This window comes from Oncorhynchus keta, chromosome 14, assembly GCF_023373465.1.
Source record: "Oncorhynchus keta strain PuntledgeMale-10-30-2019 chromosome 14, Oket_V2, whole genome shotgun sequence".
Taxonomy (NCBI): domain Eukaryota; kingdom Metazoa; phylum Chordata; class Actinopteri; order Salmoniformes; family Salmonidae; genus Oncorhynchus; species Oncorhynchus keta.
Window position 1 is genome coordinate 36,200,770 of NC_068434.1, and position 21,658 is coordinate 36,222,427.

The 21,658-nt window shown below is 42.8% G+C and overlaps 4 protein-coding genes and 1 long non-coding RNA gene across 5 annotated transcripts; 3 read left to right on the forward strand and 2 right to left on the reverse strand.

The window, feature by feature from the left end:
• The first annotated feature begins 127 nt into the window (after nt 1-127).
• Nucleotides 128-3,390, forward strand: c14h22orf39 (chromosome 14 C22orf39 homolog). The gene is made up of 3 exons (XM_035785927.2): nt 128-288; nt 2,005-2,172; nt 2,392-3,390. The coding sequence occupies exons 1-3, from the start codon at nt 259-261 to the stop codon at nt 2,527-2,529; spliced, it is 336 nt and encodes a 111-aa protein (XP_035641820.1). The 5' UTR covers nt 128-258; the 3' UTR covers nt 2,530-3,390.
• LOC118393339 (uncharacterized) lies at nt 3,209-5,123 on the reverse strand. Its single transcript, XR_004827541.2, has 2 exons — nt 4,154-5,123; nt 3,209-3,968 (listed from the first exon to the last, which is right to left on the reverse strand). It is a non-coding gene; the product is annotated as an uncharacterized LOC118393339 (long non-coding RNA).
• Nucleotides 5,124-5,125: 2 nt separating this feature from the next.
• LOC118393337 (3-ketoacyl-CoA thiolase, mitochondrial-like) lies at nt 5,126-9,569 on the forward strand. Its single transcript, XM_035785926.2, has 10 exons — nt 5,126-5,258; nt 5,882-6,048; nt 6,148-6,276; nt 6,745-6,861; nt 7,003-7,150; nt 7,351-7,526; nt 7,733-7,862; nt 7,991-8,061; nt 8,275-8,429; nt 8,664-9,569. Exons 1-10 carry the CDS (start codon nt 5,243-5,245, stop codon nt 8,746-8,748), a joined length of 1,194 nt encoding a protein of 397 aa, XP_035641819.1. The 5' UTR covers nt 5,126-5,242; the 3' UTR covers nt 8,749-9,569.
• Nucleotides 9,570-12,669: 3,100 nt separating this feature from the next.
• On the forward strand, nt 12,670-15,891 carry LOC118393341 (60S ribosomal protein L6-like). Its single transcript, XM_035785930.2, has 6 exons — nt 12,670-12,848; nt 12,962-13,060; nt 13,302-13,445; nt 14,276-14,324; nt 14,545-14,729; nt 15,711-15,891. The coding sequence occupies exons 1-6, from the start codon at nt 12,699-12,701 to the stop codon at nt 15,861-15,863; spliced, it is 780 nt and encodes a 259-aa protein (XP_035641823.1). The 5' UTR covers nt 12,670-12,698; the 3' UTR covers nt 15,864-15,891.
• A 1,084-nt stretch (nt 15,892-16,975) lies between these two features.
• Nucleotides 16,976-21,427, reverse strand: LOC118393342 (dynein light chain 1, cytoplasmic). Its single transcript, XM_035785931.2, has 3 exons — nt 21,262-21,427; nt 17,780-17,918; nt 16,976-17,356 (listed from the first exon to the last, which is right to left on the reverse strand). Exons 2-3 carry the CDS (start codon nt 17,909-17,911, stop codon nt 17,219-17,221), a joined length of 270 nt encoding a protein of 89 aa, XP_035641824.1. The 5' UTR covers nt 17,912-17,918; nt 21,262-21,427; the 3' UTR covers nt 16,976-17,218.
• Nucleotides 21,428-21,658: the final 231 nt, after the last annotated feature.

A 21,658-nucleotide genomic window follows, 5' to 3' on the forward strand; every position in this document is an offset into this window, starting at 1 on the left:
CTATCAGTTACCACAGCCACAAAGTCGTCGTACATTTTTTTAAATGAAAACAAAAATGTGCTTTTTGCTCTTAATTTAGGGTTATGGATAAGGTTAGCACTATGGTTGAGGTTAAGTTTAAAATACAATTTTAAGAAGGGGAATTACATAAATAGGCGGGGTTTATGAATTTTTGGCTTAGGTAATGAGTGACGACCTTTTCACAGTGCTTGATTGGCTGTTTTCGTCCTCTTGTCAAAAGTCAAAACAACGGAGGTGATGATGGCAGATTCTGGAGCAATGTGGAGGGTAATGTACCAAATTCATGTATTGTTTATGATAACGTAAGGTCACCGTATTTCACTAAAGGCCCTAGTCACCAATGTAACTCGTTTGTAGCTAGCGAGCGTTATATGACTCGATAGTGTGCACTGCTGTTCGAGGCTAGTGTAAATGTTAGCTAGCAAGCTAAAACCACATTGAAAGGGATAGCATGAATTTGAGAAAAGGTTTTCTTCCCTCGACTGATCATCCGACTTGAGAGAATATCGATGCTAAAATAACCAATTAACCATAGATGAGTTAGTATCTAGCAGATTGGCACTTTGATAGGTGTTGTTTAGTGGACGGTCAACGCTTCACCATTATGTGTTTTTCTTGAACTCTGATTATACTGGAACGCCAGCTAGTTTTTCAGTTATCAAATGGCAATACAGCCATAACACAATGAAATGCTGCTGGCACATTTAGGAAATTTAGAACAATGCTCGAGGAATTGATTCATACTGTACATGTATCATCCTATGTACACTGAGCAAAAAGTTTAAAAAATGCAACAATTTCAAAGGTTTTACTGAGTTACAGTTCATATATTAAATAAAGGTGAAATAAAATAAATAAAAAATGAAATCAGTCAATTGAAATAAATTCATTAGGCAAGAATCTATGGATTTTACACGACTGGGAATACAGATATGCATCTGTTGGTCACAGATACCATTTTTTAAAAAGGTAAGGGGCATGTGTAATGGGAATTTTAATTTTTGCTTTTCTTAACCAATTTCTGTGTTCTTGCAAGTGGCTGACAACAAATCATACCTATCAGTAGCTGCAATTTGGCAGTACGCCCAAATGTTGTTTTGAGAACGAACTAAAGATATCTCAGTTTCAAGGTCTCAGCTTAGAGAGGAGAAACCTCAAGAGGTGTTGTTGGTCTGTCACATGTTATGAAATCGTATTGTTCGGTCACATGAAACAAAACGGTAATGATTCATGAATTATGCTAAATCTTGCAAATATTACTTGTCTGTGAATAGCTGTATATAAGAAAACTGCTGGGTCTACCCAAGGAGAGCTCCTGATTGACATGTGTACTATGGTGTATTGAGTTGGTTGGAACCTCTCCAGTGTGATGACAATAAACAATGATTAATTTAATATTGACTTTAAATGTACCTGTGTAAGAATTGTTCCACAAAACGTGGAACAGAAAACCAAAGTGCGACACATTGGTTCTACGAATACCTGGAAGACCGTCAGTATGGTTGAAAGTATGGATTATATTCCTTGCGCTCTGTGCAGGTCGAGTAATAATAACAAAGTCATGCCGGTGACCTGACGGCGTGGGAGGACGTGCTCCCCGCGGTTCATATAAAATTGTACGTCAGACCACGCACCGTCTCAGAGAATCAGTGGAATTGTGTTGTGACAAAACTCCACATTTTAAAGTGGCCTTTTATTGTCCCCAGCACAAGGTGCACCTTTTTAATGATCATGCTGTTTAATCAGCTTCTTGATATGCCACACCTGTCAGGTGGATGGATGATCTTGGAAAAATCAGAAATGCTCAATAACAGGGATGTAAACAAGTTTGAGAGAAATAAGCTTTTTGTGCATATGGAACATTTTTGGGATCTTACAACACATGTTGTTTATATTTTTGTTCAGTGTAAATATGGCAGAAGTATTAACCTCGATCACGTTATATGCTTATGTCTATTTACCTGTGATATGTGACCGCCATAGCCGCCCCGGACCTGTGATGACTACTGGAGTGAATTCAGACACTGCAAAAGCCTGTGGAACCGTTTCCATAACTACTATGCCCATGGCACATCCCCCTCCTGCGGGCAGTGGAAAGAAGACTACTACTCATGTAGAGAGTGGGTGAAGAACCCAGGCCCTGAGACCAAGGTACAGTTTAGCACTCAATCATCATTTCTGCTGCGAGGGGAAATGGCCTAATCAACGTTGGAACAGCAATACTGTATTTACAGGGAAACTGCCATCAATGTCCAGAAATGTTGGCTACAGTTTGCTTCTGTACAGGATACTACATTTGTAATGTGTCTCAATTGTGAGATCAACCAACCAACTTGGTCTGTTCTCTCTCTTATGCTGTCCCTACTGCAGGAGTCTTTACAGCAGAGTGAGAGGAACCGGGAGGCAGAGCAGAGGAAGTTCACCCCTGTGTGGGACCTGAGACGAGATCCGCCCAGAGACTGGCACATGCCCCTGCACCAGGGAAAGTCCCCAGATTCCCAGTCCTAACCATCCCCTGGGTCAATACTGCCATGGCCCTAAACATGGGCAGACCAGGGTCAATGTGGCATCTGAGATCTGTTTCACTACACAAACTTAACCAATTCTTCTAGCTTTAACTGTAGAGATTGTGGCTAGGGAGCCATGGTCCTGGGGTTATTCAGAGCAATCCATTGACATTAGAGCTAGAATTTTAAAGTACAAGTATTTTTGGAACAAGTCATAATTGTTCATGGCAGAATATATGTTCTACACAGTGTATTTTTACTTTATGTTCTTGAACTGTTCTGAATATGCCCCTTGCAGAGGGTGTGAAGGCTTTTCCCCCAGCTAATATGCTCTTAACCACCTGACTCTTATTGGTTCAGTTGAAACCATGTTTAGAAAGGTGTTTTAGTGCTAGGCTTGGTTGGGGAAAAGCCTGCTCTCCAGGAACAAAACCACTCTGGCGTAGATTTTTTTCCCCAGAGGTGTCCAATTCTCTTCACTGGTATTAGGGCGGTGTTCTCTACTGCTAGAAATGTATACTCTAATCAAAAACACAATTATTGATAGTGACAGAGTGTTGTGCATTCTTTCCATACATTGTGTGTACTGGGAAATAATATTTTGGGGAACAGCTAAAAGAGATACTGGATTAGGAAAAGGGTAAGCACACCATCCAGTATTCTGGCTTCCACCAGTGGTCTGACTGTTTTTGTCTCGTCATTGTGTGGAAAGAGACTCTACCTATTGCAATTGAGGCCAGTGTTTCTGTAACACCGTTACACAGGATCTTTGCCTTTTATTATTTCACATGATACCGTATCTAGTGTTACATACATGCATACATAAACATGCATTTCAAATAAAACAAATGTGAATCCTTTATTTTAACGCCCTGGTATGTTTTACTTACAGACTGTATTTAAACCTATGAGATCTATGAATGTAACATTACAGAGCACACACACTACAGAATGTGAATCACTTCATGAGTGTGAATAGAAACTTCTGTATCCATGCTAGGGCAGTTGTCAATACGATGAATAGGTCATGGTCAGTAAAAGCAGTTAAATTACCCTTACTTTGAATGAGACATACACCCACTAATGGTGCCCGGGCCGTTGTTCTGAGCAAGCTTTAATGTCTCATCTTCTTTCATGAACATCCTCGTCAAATATTTTGTCTGTCCGTTCAAATCATGTGAAAACATGGATGAACATCCATGTCAACACGTATTACGTCCACAATGTGTTACACTCACTGGGTGTAAACTTTGGTGATGTTGCATTTGCTCTCAGGTGCCTCGTGAAGCTGAATCCCTGGTGGTTGAAAGGGAAGAGCTGGGGGTTTGGCCTCAGTGATGCCTTGTAGAGCTCCTCTCACTCCAGCCTCAGCTCCTCCAGAGCATCCCACGTGGCCTCCACAGCCAGACTTACTGCCTCCATCCAAACCCAGTGCTGGGTCTGCTCATAGAGGGGCAGGGTGGAAAGAAATTCAAATGTGGCACAGGAACTGGTTATAACAAAATGTCTGCAAAGAAGGTACAGTAAATTGTCTGCTCACTGTTTTTTTTTGCTTCTAAATAAGGATCTTTAACGGGGCTGTGGTGATGAAACTTCGGCCAACATTGGCTTTCAAGATCACATACCTGTTTGTAGCAGGACCACTCCTTCAGCAGTAGAGCCCGTTATTCACTCTCCTCAAAGGGAAGCTGAGGAACACAGCACACCCTAGAGGAAATTAACAAATAGAGTAAGGACCTGTTCAGGTGGACATTAGGACAGAGCAATGCATTTGGATTGCACTAATAGTGCTCTTTACGAGGGTCCACTTTCTTCTTCGGCTCCGCCCTGTAATGGCACACATAGGCAGAATGAGTGAGAGATGAGCGTGTAGTGCAATTATAACAAATGGTGCCAATAGCAAACAGTAGACGACTGAAACTAAAGTGCACCAGAGAACAAACTCTTTGTAGACAACAAGGACCTTGTCTGACTTGACCATTCACTCCAATCAAAGCTGTTCAGAACATAGCAAGTCAGAGGAAGGGGAGTACTAGTTAGCTAAATCTAGCCATTGTAACAGCACTGCAGTGAATAGATAACTTAGCTAGCTAACTGGCTCAGGTTTGAGCATGCAACTGGACAACAACCATGAGAGAATTAAATACAATATATAGCTACATGTAGAATAAAGCATGTTCAACTGCTGTAACAACGTTGCTAGCTATGCACACGGTGCATGTAACAACTCACCTTGCCCCCGCAGTCTGTCGGGACAATACCTTACACAGGGTACGCGATACAGTCAGATACATGATTGCTATACTATATGACTCGTGTTTAAACACGTCAAATAACAGTTATTAACGTGTATCAACAAATGTGATCATTCCTGCCTCCTTGCTTGAAAATGGAGAGAATGACGTACATTCATCTCGAGTTTCACATAGACACTTTCGATCCCATTGTTGTAACATTGATCTGGTTACGTCAGATATATAACATTGGTAACATTAGAATAGACATAGCTATATCACGGAATAAATATGCTATCAGTAACCATTTAAAATTGTCCTTCCAGTACCATCTGAACATGAAACGTTCGTTGTATCGAATGTTGTTGTCTCAATGATTAGTTACACATTATTTAGGTAAAAGGTCAGGGTTTGGCAGAAAGCGCCCTTAAATTCACACAGATTCACTGACCTTCGTGGACGTGAGGAGGAATCAATATTATGTCACTTATCAGAAGTAAGTTATATTTTGATATTTAGCATAAATCACGCACTCACCACGAAATGCATGCTTTTCTATGAACATGCTTTGTTTGCTCTGCAAAATAAAGGCAGCTATGCATATTGCGTGGCACACGTTAACATCTGTAAAATAATAACCAGGTGACTCCTGAAAATTGGTAAAGTATAGCTAGTGTTCATAGATTATCAAAACAATCAATTTTGAGCTGATTAATTTGTTCCTGTCTTTGGAGCTGTTGCTATTCAATGAACGAATGACCGCTGTCAGTCTGTCTCTACATGTAAACAAAGCTATTTAAGTGTTGTCTTGCCACAGTTTAACAACTGTCAGCTATGCCTCTATCGTTAACGTTACATTTCTATCGGCTAGGTGAGTTGGAGATGAATGTAGGGTAAAGGTGACCGTGACATATCTTAGTTACATGATAATTACAATGGCACTGCAGTGGATTATGATAGGACTCTAAAGCAGTGAATCTAGGCAAGGCAGCACTTTTCAAGTCAAATATTTGTATTGCTTTAGATATTCACATATATGATGTCATCAACAACTCTAAAGCTGCAGTAAAGCTGGATTAGTCACCTCGCACCCAAACCCTCTTCTTTCTCTCCATCCAGGTGTGTTTATTGTGTCTGCTAAGCGGACCCCGTTTGGCACCTACGGCGGGGTTCTGAAAGACCACAGTGCAACAGACCTAGCAGAGCATGCCTCCAAGGCAGCTCTCGCTGCTGGGGGAGTGGCACCCGAGCTTGTCAACAGTGTCATCTTTGGAAACGTCATGCAGGTGTGCTTAACTCCAAAAAGCAAGCAGAGGCAAGGATAAACTCAAGGAAGGAAATGTTTGAGCTGACTATACCTCTCTCTCCCAATCTCTTCCCTTCAGAGCTCTGCAGATGCTCCATACATCGCCCGTCACGTGGGCCTGAGGTGTGGGGTGCCCATCCCAGTGCCTGCTCTCACCGTAAACCGCCTGTGTGGATCTGGCTTTCAGTCCATCATCAATGGAGCTCAGGTATAGTAGACATATAAACATTGAGACTCTACACCAGGGGTGTCAAACTCATTTTGCTAGGTCCGGAGGGCTGCACTGAAAAAGGGTTTTATTTTCTTGCTGTCAAAATGTGCTAAACATAGTCCTCTAGTGCTTTGGGAGTTTTCTATGCTCCCTGAGCTGGAGAGCCAAGAAACTTTGAATGTAGTTCCATTGACTGTGCACAGTGATAATTAGTGATCTGGACAGTCAATAAACGGTATGAATATAGGTCCATTATCATTTCTACAAAGTTTTGAGTTGTTTTTGTCATTTTAAAGTATATTGAGGTCACCCCACGCCCCCATGTGTTTTTAAAATATTTTTTAACTCAAACCACCATTTCATTGTTTGTAGGTCAATTGTAGGTGCATTGTTTCTGCCGATGGCATAGGAACATTAGCAGCCTTGTACCATTTGTCTTCTTTAAGACCCTGTCTGTGTCTGTAGGAAATCTGTCTGAAGGACTCAGAGGTGGTATTGTGTGGAGGCTCAGAGAGCATGAGCCAGGCGCCGTATGCTGTCCGCAACGTCCGCTTTGGAACGAAGTTCGGACTCGACCTCAAGGTATTGAATTAATAAATGAGGAGAGATAAAATACCAAATGGGTATAGATTTTGTCACTTTTGACCATAAGGGCCCTCTAACAGCTGCTCTGAACCAATGCCAAGGACTAAGCTAACGTGTTCTCTCTTTCCTTTGTCTCAGCTGGAGGACACTCTGTGGGCGGGACTTACTGACCTGCACATTAAGATCCCCATGGGCATCACAGCAGAGAACCTGGCAGTGAAATACGAGATCAGCAGAGAAGACTGTGACAAATACGCACACCAGACACAGCAGAGGTGGAAGGCAGGTCAGAAATCAACCCTTACCTTAACTAAGCTCACATGTTTACAATCTCTGCCTTGATTAATCAGGGATTCCTGATTATCTGCCCTCAGAAATATTATGACAGTGAACTGCATATTACCATGACAATAAACTGTTTTTCCAGATTTCCATCTGAATGCTGACCACATCCCTGAGTTTGTCTGTGTGCTCTCTAAACCTTAGCCCATGAGGCGGGCCACTACACGGCAGAGATCGCACCCATCGATGTGAAGGCTAAGAAGGGCAAGGTACCCATGACCCAGGACGAGCACCCTCGTCCCCAGACCACCCTGGAGCAGATGGCTAGGCTACCTCCTGTCTTCAAGAAGGAAGGAACGGTCACTGCTGCCAATGCATCAGTGAGTACTAAATAAGACCGATTCAATTCTGGACCCAAGCTCTTCCACCCAGTTCCTACCATCTTCTGCTAACAGAGTATCACATTCAATCTGTCCCCAAGCACACCGGTTTTAAATGGAGTGCAGATCATTTTAGTTTGCTGGGTGTAAATCCTGTGTGCTAGTTTTGAATGTACTGATCTTCATGTTCTGTTCCTATTCCACAGGGTGTGTCAGACGGAGCTGCTGCCGTGGTGATAGCCAGTGAGGAAGCTGTGAAAGAGCACAAGCTCACCCCATTGGCAAGAATAGTGGCATATCACGTCTCCGGATGTGACCCAAGCATTATGGGAATCGGTGGGTGACTGACAACAAATGGCTTATGTACTTGATGAAAACATATGATACATCCCAATATATAGGCCTTTCTAGCATGGCCATCAAGTGATTTCTGTTCGTAAGGTTCTGTCATTCTCCCCCATCAGGCCCAGTTCCAGCCATCACTGAAGCCCTGAAAAAAGCAGGTCTCACCCTCCAAGACATGGATCTGGTGGAGGTATACTCGTCTGTTTTATGTTCATAAATAGGAACTGATGCAGAAAGTGGCAGATATTTGGTTGCTCTGTTTTGGTTTACTCTGGGTCATGCAGCTTACCTGATAGAATTGACTTCCTCCTTTTGCCTCCTTCTCACTTGCTCTGTCTCTCCCTCTCTTTCTCCTGCTCTGTCTTCTCCTGTCCTTCTCTCTATCCCCTCTGCTCTCTCTCAGGTGAATGAGGCGTTTGCTGCTCAGTACCTTGCGGTTTCCAAGGTGTTGGGTCTGGACCCAGAGAAGAGTAATGCCGATGGGGGGGCCATTGCCATCGGGCACCCCCTGGGAGCCTCAGGAGCACGCATCACTGCGCACCTGGTCCACAAGCTCAGGTAACCCCACCACACCAGTAGTCTTCTTACTACTGCGGATCACTTCTTATCACTCTGTATATATGTAGACAAAAATTGTCAAATAAAATCAGAACAATTCATTGTTGTCTCATGTGAAGTAACAGGCAAATGCTTTTAACTAGAAAAAATAAGACACAATTCAATGGCTGAGCTATTCATGTTATGTCACAGAGAAGTGGTCTAATGATTGATTTGTGTTTTTCTTTCTCTCAGGTGGATTGGGGGAAAGTATGCTGTGGGATCAGCCTGCATCGGTGGTGGACAGGGCATCGCCATCATCATAGAGAACACTCACTGAGGAAGAGACCAAACCATGCACACTCAGAAGTGTACTACTGTACCATCTCCACTCAAAAGTGTACTTTCAATACCATCCACACTCGAAATACACCACACCCTACATACCCAATAGAGTACATGCCATATACACACTCGAATGCGACTTAAGATTTTTGTCAGATGTGGAGTTTAAACACCGGATTGCATCGACTTGAAATGTAAGAATATCCACCCCTCAATATTTTTGTATGTTTGATGCATACTTTGAAACATCCCAAGACTCTACCACCAACACTCAAAGAAATACACAAGATCTCGTCACTCGTCAATTACTCCAGAAAATGATTGCTGTTTACCTAAACACAGAAACAAGGGTGTTTTGTGTATTTAGTAACCCACATGTCTGTGATAAACTCCCTCGTATACTTCATATTCCTTTTACCTTTTATAAATGTTTATGTATGGAAACCATACTGTCTGTATCTGCTTAAAGAGGCCTTGTGAATCTGAAGGGCTAAATCAGTTTTCTTTGTAAGGGACTGTCTTTGTGTTTGCCTTGATAACAGTGCTAGCTCATTGGATGTACTATTTACCTCTCGCTGTAGCATATTAACAATTGAGATGAGAAGTGTGGTTTGAGTTTGGGTGAAGTTGCTTTCTGTGGAAGGAGAGAAGCATCTCTGCCACTTCCTTACAGCCTCTCTCTCGCCTTGCATTTTAATATGAATGATCACTCCGCAGGGATAACCATTGCCCTAGATATGTACATGTGCTAACATGTAAACTGCAAGGTTGCATTTTAGATCTGTTAGATTTTTCAAAATAAAAAAATGATCAATACATTTGTGTAGGATTGTTGTTCATGTTCTTTAAATAATATTATTTACTAGGCCTATTGCAATAATACTCCCATTTTGGGATGTCATAATGCCTGGAGAAATATTTTTCTCAGAAACCACATCAGTATAGCAATGTAGGTGACCTGGAACGCCACCGTAATCTGGGTCCTGGAAACTGACCCTTTGAGAAAAACTGATATGAGTCTCTACAGATTGGTATGGATACATACAGTATATTTTCAAAGGCAGCTCATCATTATTTTATCATGAGTGCTAAAAGCGAACATAAAATGTAGCTCTATAAATTAGAAATACGACTCAGTCATTAATCATTATTTTAATTAAGCAATTAAGGCTCAAGGAGGCTCTCATCCTTCTAGACCTATCGGCTGCCTTCGATACTGTGAACCATCAGATCCTCCTCTCCACCCTCTCCGAGTTGGGCATCTCCGGCGCGGCCCACGCTTGGATTGCGTCCTACCTGACAGGTCGCTCCTACCAGGTGGCGTGGCGAGAATCTGTCTCCTCACCACGCGCTCTCACCACTGGTGTCCCCCAGGGCTCTGTTCTAGGCCCTCTCCTATTCTCGCTATACACCAAGTCACTTGGCTCTGTCATAACCTCACATGGTCTCTCCTATCATTGCTATGCAGACGACACACAATTAATCTTCTCCTTTCCCCCTTCTGATGACCAGGTGGCGAATCGCATCTCTGCATGTCTGGCAGACATATCAGTGTGGATGACGGATCACCACCTCAAGCTGAACCTCGGCAAGACGGAGCTGCTCTTCCTCCCGGGGATGGACTGCCCGTTCCATGATCTCGCCATCACGGTTGACAACTCCATTGTGTCCTCCTCCCAGAGCGCTAAGAACCTTGGCGTGATCCTGGACAACACCCTGTCGTTCTCAACTAACATCAAGGCGGTGGCCCGTTCCTGTAGGTTCATGCTCTACAACATCCGCAGAGTTCGACCCTGCCTCACACAGGAAGCGGCGCAGGTCCTAATCCAGGCACTTGTCATCTCCCGTCTGGATTACTGCAACTCGCTGTTGGCTGGGCTCCCTGCCTGTGCCATTAAACCCCTACAACTCATCCAGAACGCCGCAGCCCGTCTGGTGTTCAACCTTCCCAAGTTCTCTCACGTCACCCCGCTCCTCCGCTCTCTCCACTGGCTTCCAGTTGAAGCTCGCATCCGCTACAAGACCATGGTGCTTGCCTACGGAGCTGTGAGGGGAACGGCACCTCAGTACCTCCAGGCTCTGATCAGGCCCTACACCCAAACAAGGGCACTGCGTTCATCCACCTCTGGCCTGCTCGCCTCCCTACCACTGAGGAAGTACAGTTCCCGCTCAGCCCAGTCAAAACTGTTCGCTGCTCTGGCCCCCAATGGTGGAACAAACTCCCTCACGACGCCAGGACAGCGGAGTCAATCACCACCTTCCGGAGACACCTGAAACCCCACCTCTTTAAGGAATACCTAGGATAGGATAAGTAATCCTTCTCACCCCCCCCCTTTAAGATTTAGATGCACTATTGTAAAGTGACTGTTCTACTGGATGTCATAAGGTGAATGCACCAATTTGTAAGTCGCTCTGGATAAGAGCGTCTGCTAAATGACTTAAATGTAAATGTTAAATGAGGTGTGGTATATGGCCATATTCCACGGCTAAGGGCTGTTCTTAAGCACGACACAAAGCGGAGTGCCTGGATACAGCCCTTTGCCGGCTATATCCAGCAATAAGGCACAAGGGGGTGTGGTGTGGTATATGGCCAATATACCACGGCTAAGGGCTGTATCCAGGCACTCCGATTTGCATCGTGCATAAGAACAGCCCTTAGCCGTGGTATATTAGTCATATATAACAAACCCTCGAGGTGCTATTATAAACTGATTACCAACATAAATAGAGCAGTAAAAATAAATGTTTTGTCAAACTCGCGATATACCACGGCTGTCAGCCAAGCAGCATTCATGTTTGATCCCTGAATGCTGATTGGCTGATATCAGACCGTATACCATGCGTATGACAAAATATTGCTTAAATATTTGTGTCTTATTGCTTAAATATTTACTGATTAAAAATGGTTGTATTTTATTGATTCTCTGAACTACAAGCCCCCAATATTTTTTGCGTCGTTTTTGCATCCTTACGTCGACGTGACATGCAACGTAGATATATACGTAACTTCCCCGGATGACGGTCTTTTTTTCATAGCAAAGGTAAGATTGGTTTCTCCCCACCCAACTTCATAAATAAAATCGGTGTTCATCTGTGCAAAATGGACTAAATAACCATTTCCCATTCGCATGGGAATGTTATTTGTATCCTAAGCAGTTAATATGTATGACAATTGTTGTGTTTTGTGTGGTGACTTGTAAATAAATTGCTTTATGTTTCGGAAATGTAGGCCCACGGCTACATGCTAGCGCAACGCGTTGTAAACTTGAGCAGATTTCACGTTTCACCAATATTACGTTTATGTACCCTGGTTTATACGTTAGTGGATTGTCAGCGGATATTACTTATCTATGTGTAATGGCATATTATAGAGAATTGCCGAAATAGTCAAAAGGTTAGCCAGCTAGATTGCTAGATGTAGCTATCAGCTAAGGTATAACGTCATGCGTGCGTGTTCACTCCCAGGTTTGAGGTGTTTTGGCGAACTCTGGCATATTGACAAGTCTGTCGTGCCTAACTAGTTAATTGACTGTTTAAAATGTCAAGTTTTACCTGCACGCTGGCATGTTTTTGTTTCTGTTATGCTAGCAAGTCGCAGATGTGATCTATCTAAATGTTTATGGCAAACTAACTACTTAATAACAATGGCTAAAAGGCCACCTCCCAATATGGGGCCTGCTGGTTATATTGTATTGGAATATGACAAACTAGTACTTTGGTTACCTGTTATTGAATATCTGGAGCCACAAATGTGCTTAACTTAGTTTGCTAGCTCTCCTGACCTATGACCTGCAACCTCTGAGCATCATACCATCAAAGTATCTAGCTAGCCAGGATGATCAGTTCATGATTCACCAGTAATGCATCCAGTGATTATATAAATATTGTTCTATAGTATTGTATCCATGTGTTTTAACCCATTCGGGTCCCCTGGTCTGTCCCAAGATGGCAGAGGGAGACAAGAAGAAGGTGGCCAAGAAGGCTCATTGCAGCCGGAACCCTATCCTGGCCAGGGGCATTGGTCGCTACTCCCGCACCGCCATGTACGCCCGCAGGGCCATGTACAAGAGGAAGACCAAGACCACTGAGACCAAGGTGAGAGAAGGGAGGCACAGTCTGGGGAAAGCTGTCCCCTTGGTTCTCTACATTGGACCTGTTAGACTTCATGTTTGTATGTGTAGTGTACTGAAGTGTCTTGCTTGTTTCAGATTGAGAAGAAGATGAAGGTCAAGACTCCATCCACAATCACCAAGACTGTTGGCGGAGACAAGAATGGAGGCACTCGTGTTGTCAAGATGCGCAAGATGGTGAGTCATTGGCTCGAACAGTTTCCTTAATTGTAGTTGGTGTCATGTTGCGCATGGATCGATGCAATTGCTCTTGGATCGACAAAATTGTCTTGAGTTTTGCAGCGCACAATCATTCAGCAGATTAACTTTTCACTGTTTCAATATACTGCAGTGAGGTCTAATTGCGAGACTTGGCTGGTGGTGTTAAATGGTTCTACACCTGTGAAGTAGTTTGATCCCCTGACTCTATGCCCCCCAGCCCCGTTACTACCCCACAGAGGATGTGCCCCATAAGCTGAAGAACCATGGTAAGAAGCCTTTCAGCCAGCACAAGAGGAACCTGCGTGCCACCATCACCCCAGGAACCGTGCTTGTACTACTCACTGGGCGCCACCGTGGAAAGGTGAGATCTCACACAGACTCGTGCGTGCACAAACGCACACATCACCTCTGAAACACTCATGCACCACCCGCGGAAGAGTCCATGTCCTGCTCACTGGACACTAGTGCAGGAAGGTGAACACTCGCATGGCTACACATGACACTGCCATCACTCATAAACTCTGTAGCATTATTTAGTGACCTATTATATTGCTGAGATGGCGTGCTGGGCACACTATTCTAAACACCCTTGTTGCACTGCTACCCTCCTTAGAACTGTCCTTTGCTCTACATGCGATAAGCTGCACAACACTCCCACACTACCAACTCAGTTTCCTTTTTCCCACAATGGAAAACACACGTTCAAGCCACACAGGCATATTACGGTAGTGCCCACACACAGGACTGTGCCCACACACTGAATGCACGTAGCAGAGCCTGCTGCTATGGTTTCAGCTTTAAGTGCTGCTCAATTGGCAGAGGACACTCACAGCGTTGTATTGGAAGCACATAAATGTGTGAAGTGGAGAATTTCGAGTTGATAAACAATATCTGAAAAGATTTGTTTGATTTATGTATGAGTTTCCCAATACATTTTTAAAAGTCAGTGGTCTAGTACAATTGTGTTATACTAGTGTTGTGGATATTTTTATTACTGTAACAAGTAGATTGATCAGCTCTACATTCTAGTAGAATGCCAGCTTGTTTGGTTTAGGCTATAGCACTATTACCATTGGTTTTTTGAAGTCTTCATAGTTTTTCAGAACCAGGATTGGTTATCACTTCAGTATCATGTACATGTGGTAAATGTTGCCCTGTGCAATGCAGTAACTGACTCTTCTCTCCCCTCAGCGTGTTGTGTTCCTGAAGCAGCTCTCCAGTGGTCTCCTGCTTGTAACTGGTAAGAACAACCAGTGCTTTGAAACATTCCTATTAATCAGTGAATTGGCCAAACAAGTGTTGCATAGAGTAGACCTGGTGGTCGGAATGTCCAGTGAGATTTTATAGCTCACATTCACGTCTGTGCAGCTGCAGTACCCCGTTAGGTAGCCTTATCTTGATGTGATGTTTGGAAAAGTATGCTGTTCTTGCGTTTTCAGTTCACTTTGTCCATCCTCTAGGTCCCCTGGCCCTGAACCGTGTTCCCCTGCGCCGGGCACACCAGAAGTTTGTCATTGCCACAGCAACCAAGGTTGACATCTCTGGCATGAAGATCCCCAAGACTCTGTCAGATGCCTACTTCAAGAAGAAGAGGCTGAGGAGACCCCGCCACCAGGAAGGAGAGATCTTTGACACAGAGAAAGAGGTCAACCCCACACTACTAGATATACACAAGCTATACACACTTCCAAACCCTCCTGGGATTTAGACTAGTGGGGGGTGAGGAGTAATGGTTACTATTGAGTGCTGTTATTGGACAAGTAACATAAAAACCATGGTGCATTAATCCTACATTCCTTAGAATGTTATTTGGAGAATGCGGTCATTAATCACATTTCCATCCACTAGTTAAGTCATACCGTATATTTTAAAAAGGAATCATACAAAATCGGGACTGCTGTGATAGGAAACAGGAAAGGTCGGCACAAATTTATAAATGCCAACGTTTGTTCGAAATGGTGGGATCATTTTGATGGTAAAATGATGCAAGCAATGGCACAAATATTTATAAACTGAGTCACGCGATGTCATGGTGTGTCCTCCCACTATGACTCAGTTAGGCTCCAGATAAATGTTGAGGGTCCTATTCTGGTGACAAGATTGATGCTTGACAGCCGTCTGACACAAATATCCTCGCTGTTATCCATAATAATCTCGTGTTATAGACTAACCTACCTGTATCTATCTGCGTGCTGTTGGCTAGAGCGCACTTGCCAAGACCAGAGTAGGCACATTTGCTATTTAACGCAAGCAATTGTTTGGTAGAGTTGAAAATCCGCTGGAAACACATTGAACATTACATTTCTTTCGGTACAGGAAAACTGAAGTAAATTTTGTGTACACTGTCATCACGCACTGATTTTTATCCGCTGCAATTCAGTTTGGTGGAAAGACCGCTGGTGGGGAAATGTGCATTTATGCATATTTTTTAATATTCACATTAATCTGTCCCAATTGGTTGGAAATCTAGCTAATGTCCTGACTGCTCAAATCTTTTGATGGGGAGTGGGTCTTTTGCTTAATATATGGTGAATAATGGTTCTTCCCTCTGGTTGTGGCTAGAAAAAATGCTTTTAACTGGGATGTCACGAGCTATCTGAAACTCTTATCTCTACCCCTGCTACAGAAGTACCAGTTGACAGTGCAGAGGAAGGAGGACCAGAAGGCTGTGGACTCTCAGCTTCTACCCCTCATTAAGAAGGTTCCCCAGCTGAAGGGCTACCTGCGATCCTCTTTCTGCCTCTCCAATGGAGTCTACCCTCACAAACTGGTTTTCTAAATGTGTTGTAATAAACAGTACCACCACAGTCCTATCTCACCTTGTGATTGTGTGTAAATGGGCTGATTGAGTTTCAAATACACAAAGCATTTGGGGACATTGTAGTTCAGTAGCTCCCTGTAACTCAAACTCTTAATGGGGTTCTATTGCAGGCTGGGCTGTCAAAGGCATTCAGGACACATCAGGTGTTTGGTTGCTGCTATTGTATCAACAAATCAGTTTCCTATTGGCTCACATCCACCCCCTACACTTACAGAATGTGTCTCCTCACTGACTTTAAGCCATTCGGCTTGTATTTGATGGAACAGTTTGGTAGGTTGTGCTAGACTAGTGATATAATGTTAGGAACAGTTGCATGAAAATGCTCGGCATACAGCAAGGGTGGTCATTTTTAGCATGGGCCAGACCATAGACTTATGATCCCTGGACCAGGTTTTTCTTCAAATAAATGTCACTTTACTCTGGAAAACATGTACAGTCACTTGGCTGCATTGCCTACCCACAAGCAGTGGTCTGAGGTATTTTTTGGGGTGTCTGCACTTTACATTTTTGCCTACATTTACTCCATGTACTTTTGGGTGTTGGAAAATGTGTTCCATTGACAAATTCACTTAATATCCCTGGTCATCCCAACTGCTTCTGATCTGGCGCCTGTTTGGTTTGCCTAATAAGGAACTTGAGTGTCAAGTAAAAACCATTAAGTATATTTTAAACCAAGTACATTTGGACTTTCTCTTACTGTTTGACTGGAGTCATTTAAGGTATCTTTACTTTTACGCAAGTATGCCAGCTGGGTACTTTTCACCACTTCCCTTAAGTCCTGTTTGCTGTTCTAGCTATAATTTACTCATGCCAGCTAAAGTTGTGGCAATGTATGAATTTGGACAATTATCAACTTCATTGACCAATATTTACCTGGGCTAATGTAATTCATTTTCAAGTGGGATGAGAATATATTTAAAGCCTTGTCCCACACAGTTTCTGGTTATCAGGAGAAACCTGTTCCGTTACAATCAGTGCTGTCAATCAATACATTTGGGTGATTGACCTCGATGCTTCATAGTAAGTGAACACAAGTAGCAAAAATAAACTACAATGGGTAAACCCAGAAAGCCAAACGATATCGCTTTTATTTAAAATCAAATTAGTGACAATCTACTGCAATAGAAAACATAAATACAAGTGTTTCATTTCTCTCACATGGCCAGGTATTTTCTTTAAACAAAGAGGAACAAAATGGTAGAAAGCAGCACAGAAAGGCAGTTCCCGTTGACCAGGAATGAAAGAGCCTTTCTGTCGAGTCAGTCAATATTTAATGGTCAGTTGATGTTAAAGGGGCTGGGGCGGCTGGCTCCTCAGCCAGACTTGAAGAGCAGGATGGCCACCTGGCCCAAGTAGAAGTAGATGAAATGCTTGGTCTCATGGGTCACGTAGCTGCCAAAGTTCCTCCCTACAATGCAATGCCAGGTGGGGTTGTACTTCTTGTCAAACTCCTGGAAGGGGCAGAGACAGGAATGCATGATTAACATGGATCAACAAGACAGCAGTGTTCATTTTTTACAATCCAGTGACCCTGCACCACTGTAGTAAATGTCATACAATTTTACTTAGATTTATAGTTAACCAGTAAATCAGGTAGCTAACATTATTTAGAATGAAGGTCAGACTACTTGAACTCAATGTTATACCAAAGCCTCGGGATAACATCCCTTTCCCCATGTATGCAATTCAACCAATTGTTTGAGCATCTAACAATATTTTAGACAATCATAAAATATGGATAGTCACAGAATTAATCGATTCCCACAGAGAGTAACTTTTGGCAAGAGTCACACTGCTCTGTATGGGAAATAGGCAGAGAGTCATTCAGCCACAGACCATGATAGTTATCGAATAGGTAAGTCTCGGGTGGGTACCTTCTTGATGTATGCGGCAATGTCTTTCTCGATGTTGTACTTCTCCAGAGCCTGCGTGGCGCACTCCACTGCATCCTGCTGCATCTCCTCTGACATGTCGGCATTTTTTATGACTGCTTTTCTGTCAGACATGGTTGCCCTAGGAAACCAAAAACATCACGGTATTAACCAACAAGGACAGACTGATAGGGTTCAACCTGGGCTCACCCAGCATTTTAAACTCTATTCACTAAACACTTCCAGAAAGACCTTGGCATATTAAGACTCATCATCCACGAGCTAACATCTTCAGATCAGAGCTTAACACACCAAGCAGTAGCCAGAATAGATTCCGAACCCTACGCTTCCTTACCGGGGCCAGCAAGACACCGCAGAGCAGGTGCAGGATATGGCTTGGAAAACATACCTCAACCATGGGGTGAGAAATGAGGTGTACTCCGAATTGTCCCATCATCCCAACTGTTACACAGAAGACAAAACGACTGCTAGAGTAGTATTCATTCAAAATTCTCGGTGTAACAGTGAATTAGACAAATCGGAGTACAACGCATTTCGCATCCCTGGATTGAGGTACGTTTTCCGAGCCATGTTTTGAGCCAGCTCCGCAGTGTCTTAATCTAAACATGCAGCCTGTCCAAACCTAGCACAGCTCTAAGCAAGCGTAGGGTCGGAATCCATTCTGGCTAACCAACTGTGGCTTACTGCTGTGCAAATACCAGTTAAATAATGACTGGCACATAGCATGGCAACCGCGCTCTGTGTAGTTTCTATGGATACACTTCTAATATGAGGAGGAAGGGGAGCTCCGGACCCTTAGTGTCCGAAATTCATTTAGCCATTCATTGTAGGAAATGTGATCTGTATAGTTTATATATTTTCTGGATTATTCATTAATAAAATGTCAGATTTAATCAACAAATACAATAGTAAATTGAAATAAGGTTACAAGACTACACATCTGGCTGTGTCGGCAAAGCAATGATAACTTTCGCTACTGTTGTCTTACGACATTTATCTCATGACTATTCAACAAAACAATACATAATTGTAAAGTTTCTTTCCAGGTAATTTCTTATTTACATGATTGTATAACTACCAAATGAAGTTGAGGGTGCAGTATTTATGAAGTTTGACAATGAGGATGAAAACTAGCATAGTTCAGCAAGCCAGCTAGTTTAGCCAGGGAAAACGAGCGCAGGCGCAGTGCACATGTGAGCAGTAGGCTAATCAGGAGCTGGTGGGAAAAAGTTTGATTAAACAATTCAGAGTCTAAAACGAATAAATCAGATGACACACACACTATAAACATAGTTTGTCCTCGGTTGCAACACTCACTACCGAGTTCAAACTTGCCTCTGGAAGCAACATCAGCAAAATAACAGTTCCTCGGGGGCTTCATGAAATGGGTTTCCATGGCCGAGCAGCCACACACAAACCTAAGATCACCACGCGCAATGCCAAGCGTCAGCTAGGGTTGGTGGAAACGCGTTCTCTGGAGTGATTAATCACGTTTCACTATCTGGGTTTGGCACATGCAAAGGAGAACCCAACCTGTCCCAATGCATAGAGCCTACTGTAAAGTTTGGTGGAGGAGCAGTAATGTTCTAGGGCTTTTTCATGGTTCGGGCTAGGCCCCTTAATTCCAGTGAAGAGAAATCTTATTGCTACAGCATACAATTACATTCTAAACGATTCTGCGTATCCAATTTTGTGGCAACAGTTTGAGGAAGGCCCTTTCCTGTTTCAGCATGTCAATGTCCCTGATCACAAAGCGTGGTCCAACCCCATCAAACACCTTTGGGATGAATTAGGACGCCGACTGCGAGCCAGGCCTAAATCGCCCAACATCAGTGCCAGACCTTTCTAACGCTCGTGCCTGAATGTGAATGGAAGCAAGTCCCCGCAGCAATGTTCCAACATCTAGTGGAAAGCCTTCCCAGAGGAGTGGAGGCTGTTAAAGCAGCAAAAGGGGACCAACTCCATATTAATGCCCATGATTTTGGAATAAGATGATAGACAAGCAGGTGTCCACATACTTTTGGTCTGTTGTGTATTTAATTAAGGAGAGCAAATCTATATACAATCTAAAAATCAGCTGTTACTCTCAATCATAAACCGATGTTTGAGTGAACCCTGAATACAGAAAATTAATGGTGAAATCGCATCCGGACATGGACTCCACCTCACCACTACTTATGTGTAGCTAGAATTCTCATCTTCTCCAATCTATTCAAGTTGTCAAGCAACATTTTTGTTATTTTGAACAAAACAAAAACCATAACTCACCATTTTCCCAAATTAGTCAAGTTAAAACTAGCATAATAACTTAACATTGCTGTTTGCAGCTTGCAAAGTGTTTCATTTAAATTCGTAAGACTGGTGCTATCATAAAATTAGGAATTACAATACTAGAAATGGGCTTTAACCCCATGTCTTATGATGGGCTAAAAGTCAGCCATTTTGGTCAGGGAGTTGCTAGTAAGGGACCGTACATTTGCAATATGGACTTTCTCACTAACCATACAGGTACTGCCGAATTCTTCCCTTAAGGTATGTACATGCAGTTAGCAAGTTCGGACATTTTCGAGTTCCCGAGATCCAACTAGCATGTGAAAGCAGCATTGGACAAGTTGTAAAATAATGCAACAAGTACTGATGTTGTATCATAATAAACACACCTTTCTAAGAAAATGAATGTATCCATTTATGGTCTGTTGATATAGATACACACAAGTGTAGATATAAAACCTGCATGATTTTCTATTAACTTACAATATTTTAGGTTGACACATTTTATTACACAATTTAGATCGCATGCTTTACTTTTATGTTCCTGCATAAGTAAAAGCAGGAGGATTATGCCTCTGCCATTCATTCCAATTAGACTGGTTTTGATTTCTTCCTGACCAATATGGCTGCCATTTTTCACCACATTCTGGAACTTTTTGGGTTCATATTGCCCCTCTAGTAATTTAATAGGATCTCCATGGGTGCCACCTTGCAAACAAGTCATGAATGATATTATGATAGGTCGTAATGACAGCGGAGTCAATCACCACCTTCCGGAGACACCTGAAACCCCACCTCTTTAAGGAATACCTAGGATAGGATAAAGTAATCCTTCTCACCCCCCCCCCCCCTTAAAAGATTTAGATGCACTATTGTAAAGTGGCTGTTCCACTGGATGTCATAAGGTGAATGCACCAATTTGTAAGTCGCTCTGGATAAGAGCGTCTGCTAAATGACTTAAATGTAATGTAACTTGATCAATCTAACATGAACTAGCTAGCTGCCGTTAGTAGACTAACATTAGCTTGTAGAAGATTATTAATGACGCCTGTTGTGTGCCACTCAGACACAAATAGCTAACGTTAGCGGGTTCAACTGTACTTATCAACTCAGATCGCAAATTACTCTTAGACCACCTACACTAATTAAAAAAATTAAGGAGAGCTCATTATGGCCTAACAAAATGTTTTTACCTTATTTTCCAACGCCGGTTGTCTCTTCTATATGGACGCTTGATTTAACAGCTACAACTCCCGCTAAGTGGTGGACAAAAAAGTAATGTGGGTGTGTAACTGACAGAAGACACGATCGCACATATCTCCTATTGGCTAACCGTTATGCACACGGTGTAGTTATTGGTCAATCTCTCGCAGCTTTTGCTGGCATTTCTTGCTGCATTTTATTTCAGCCCATCATGCTTTGCGGTTCAAACGTCGTTGGTTTCCGTGGCAACCGCTGTGTAATTGTAAACAACATTTAGCAAAGACAGTACTATTAGGCTTCTGCTAATGCTTAGCAGTACACAGTCAAAGATACATAGAATACTTGTTTTTTTGTAATACTCATAAAAACACAAAATAAATAGTTTGC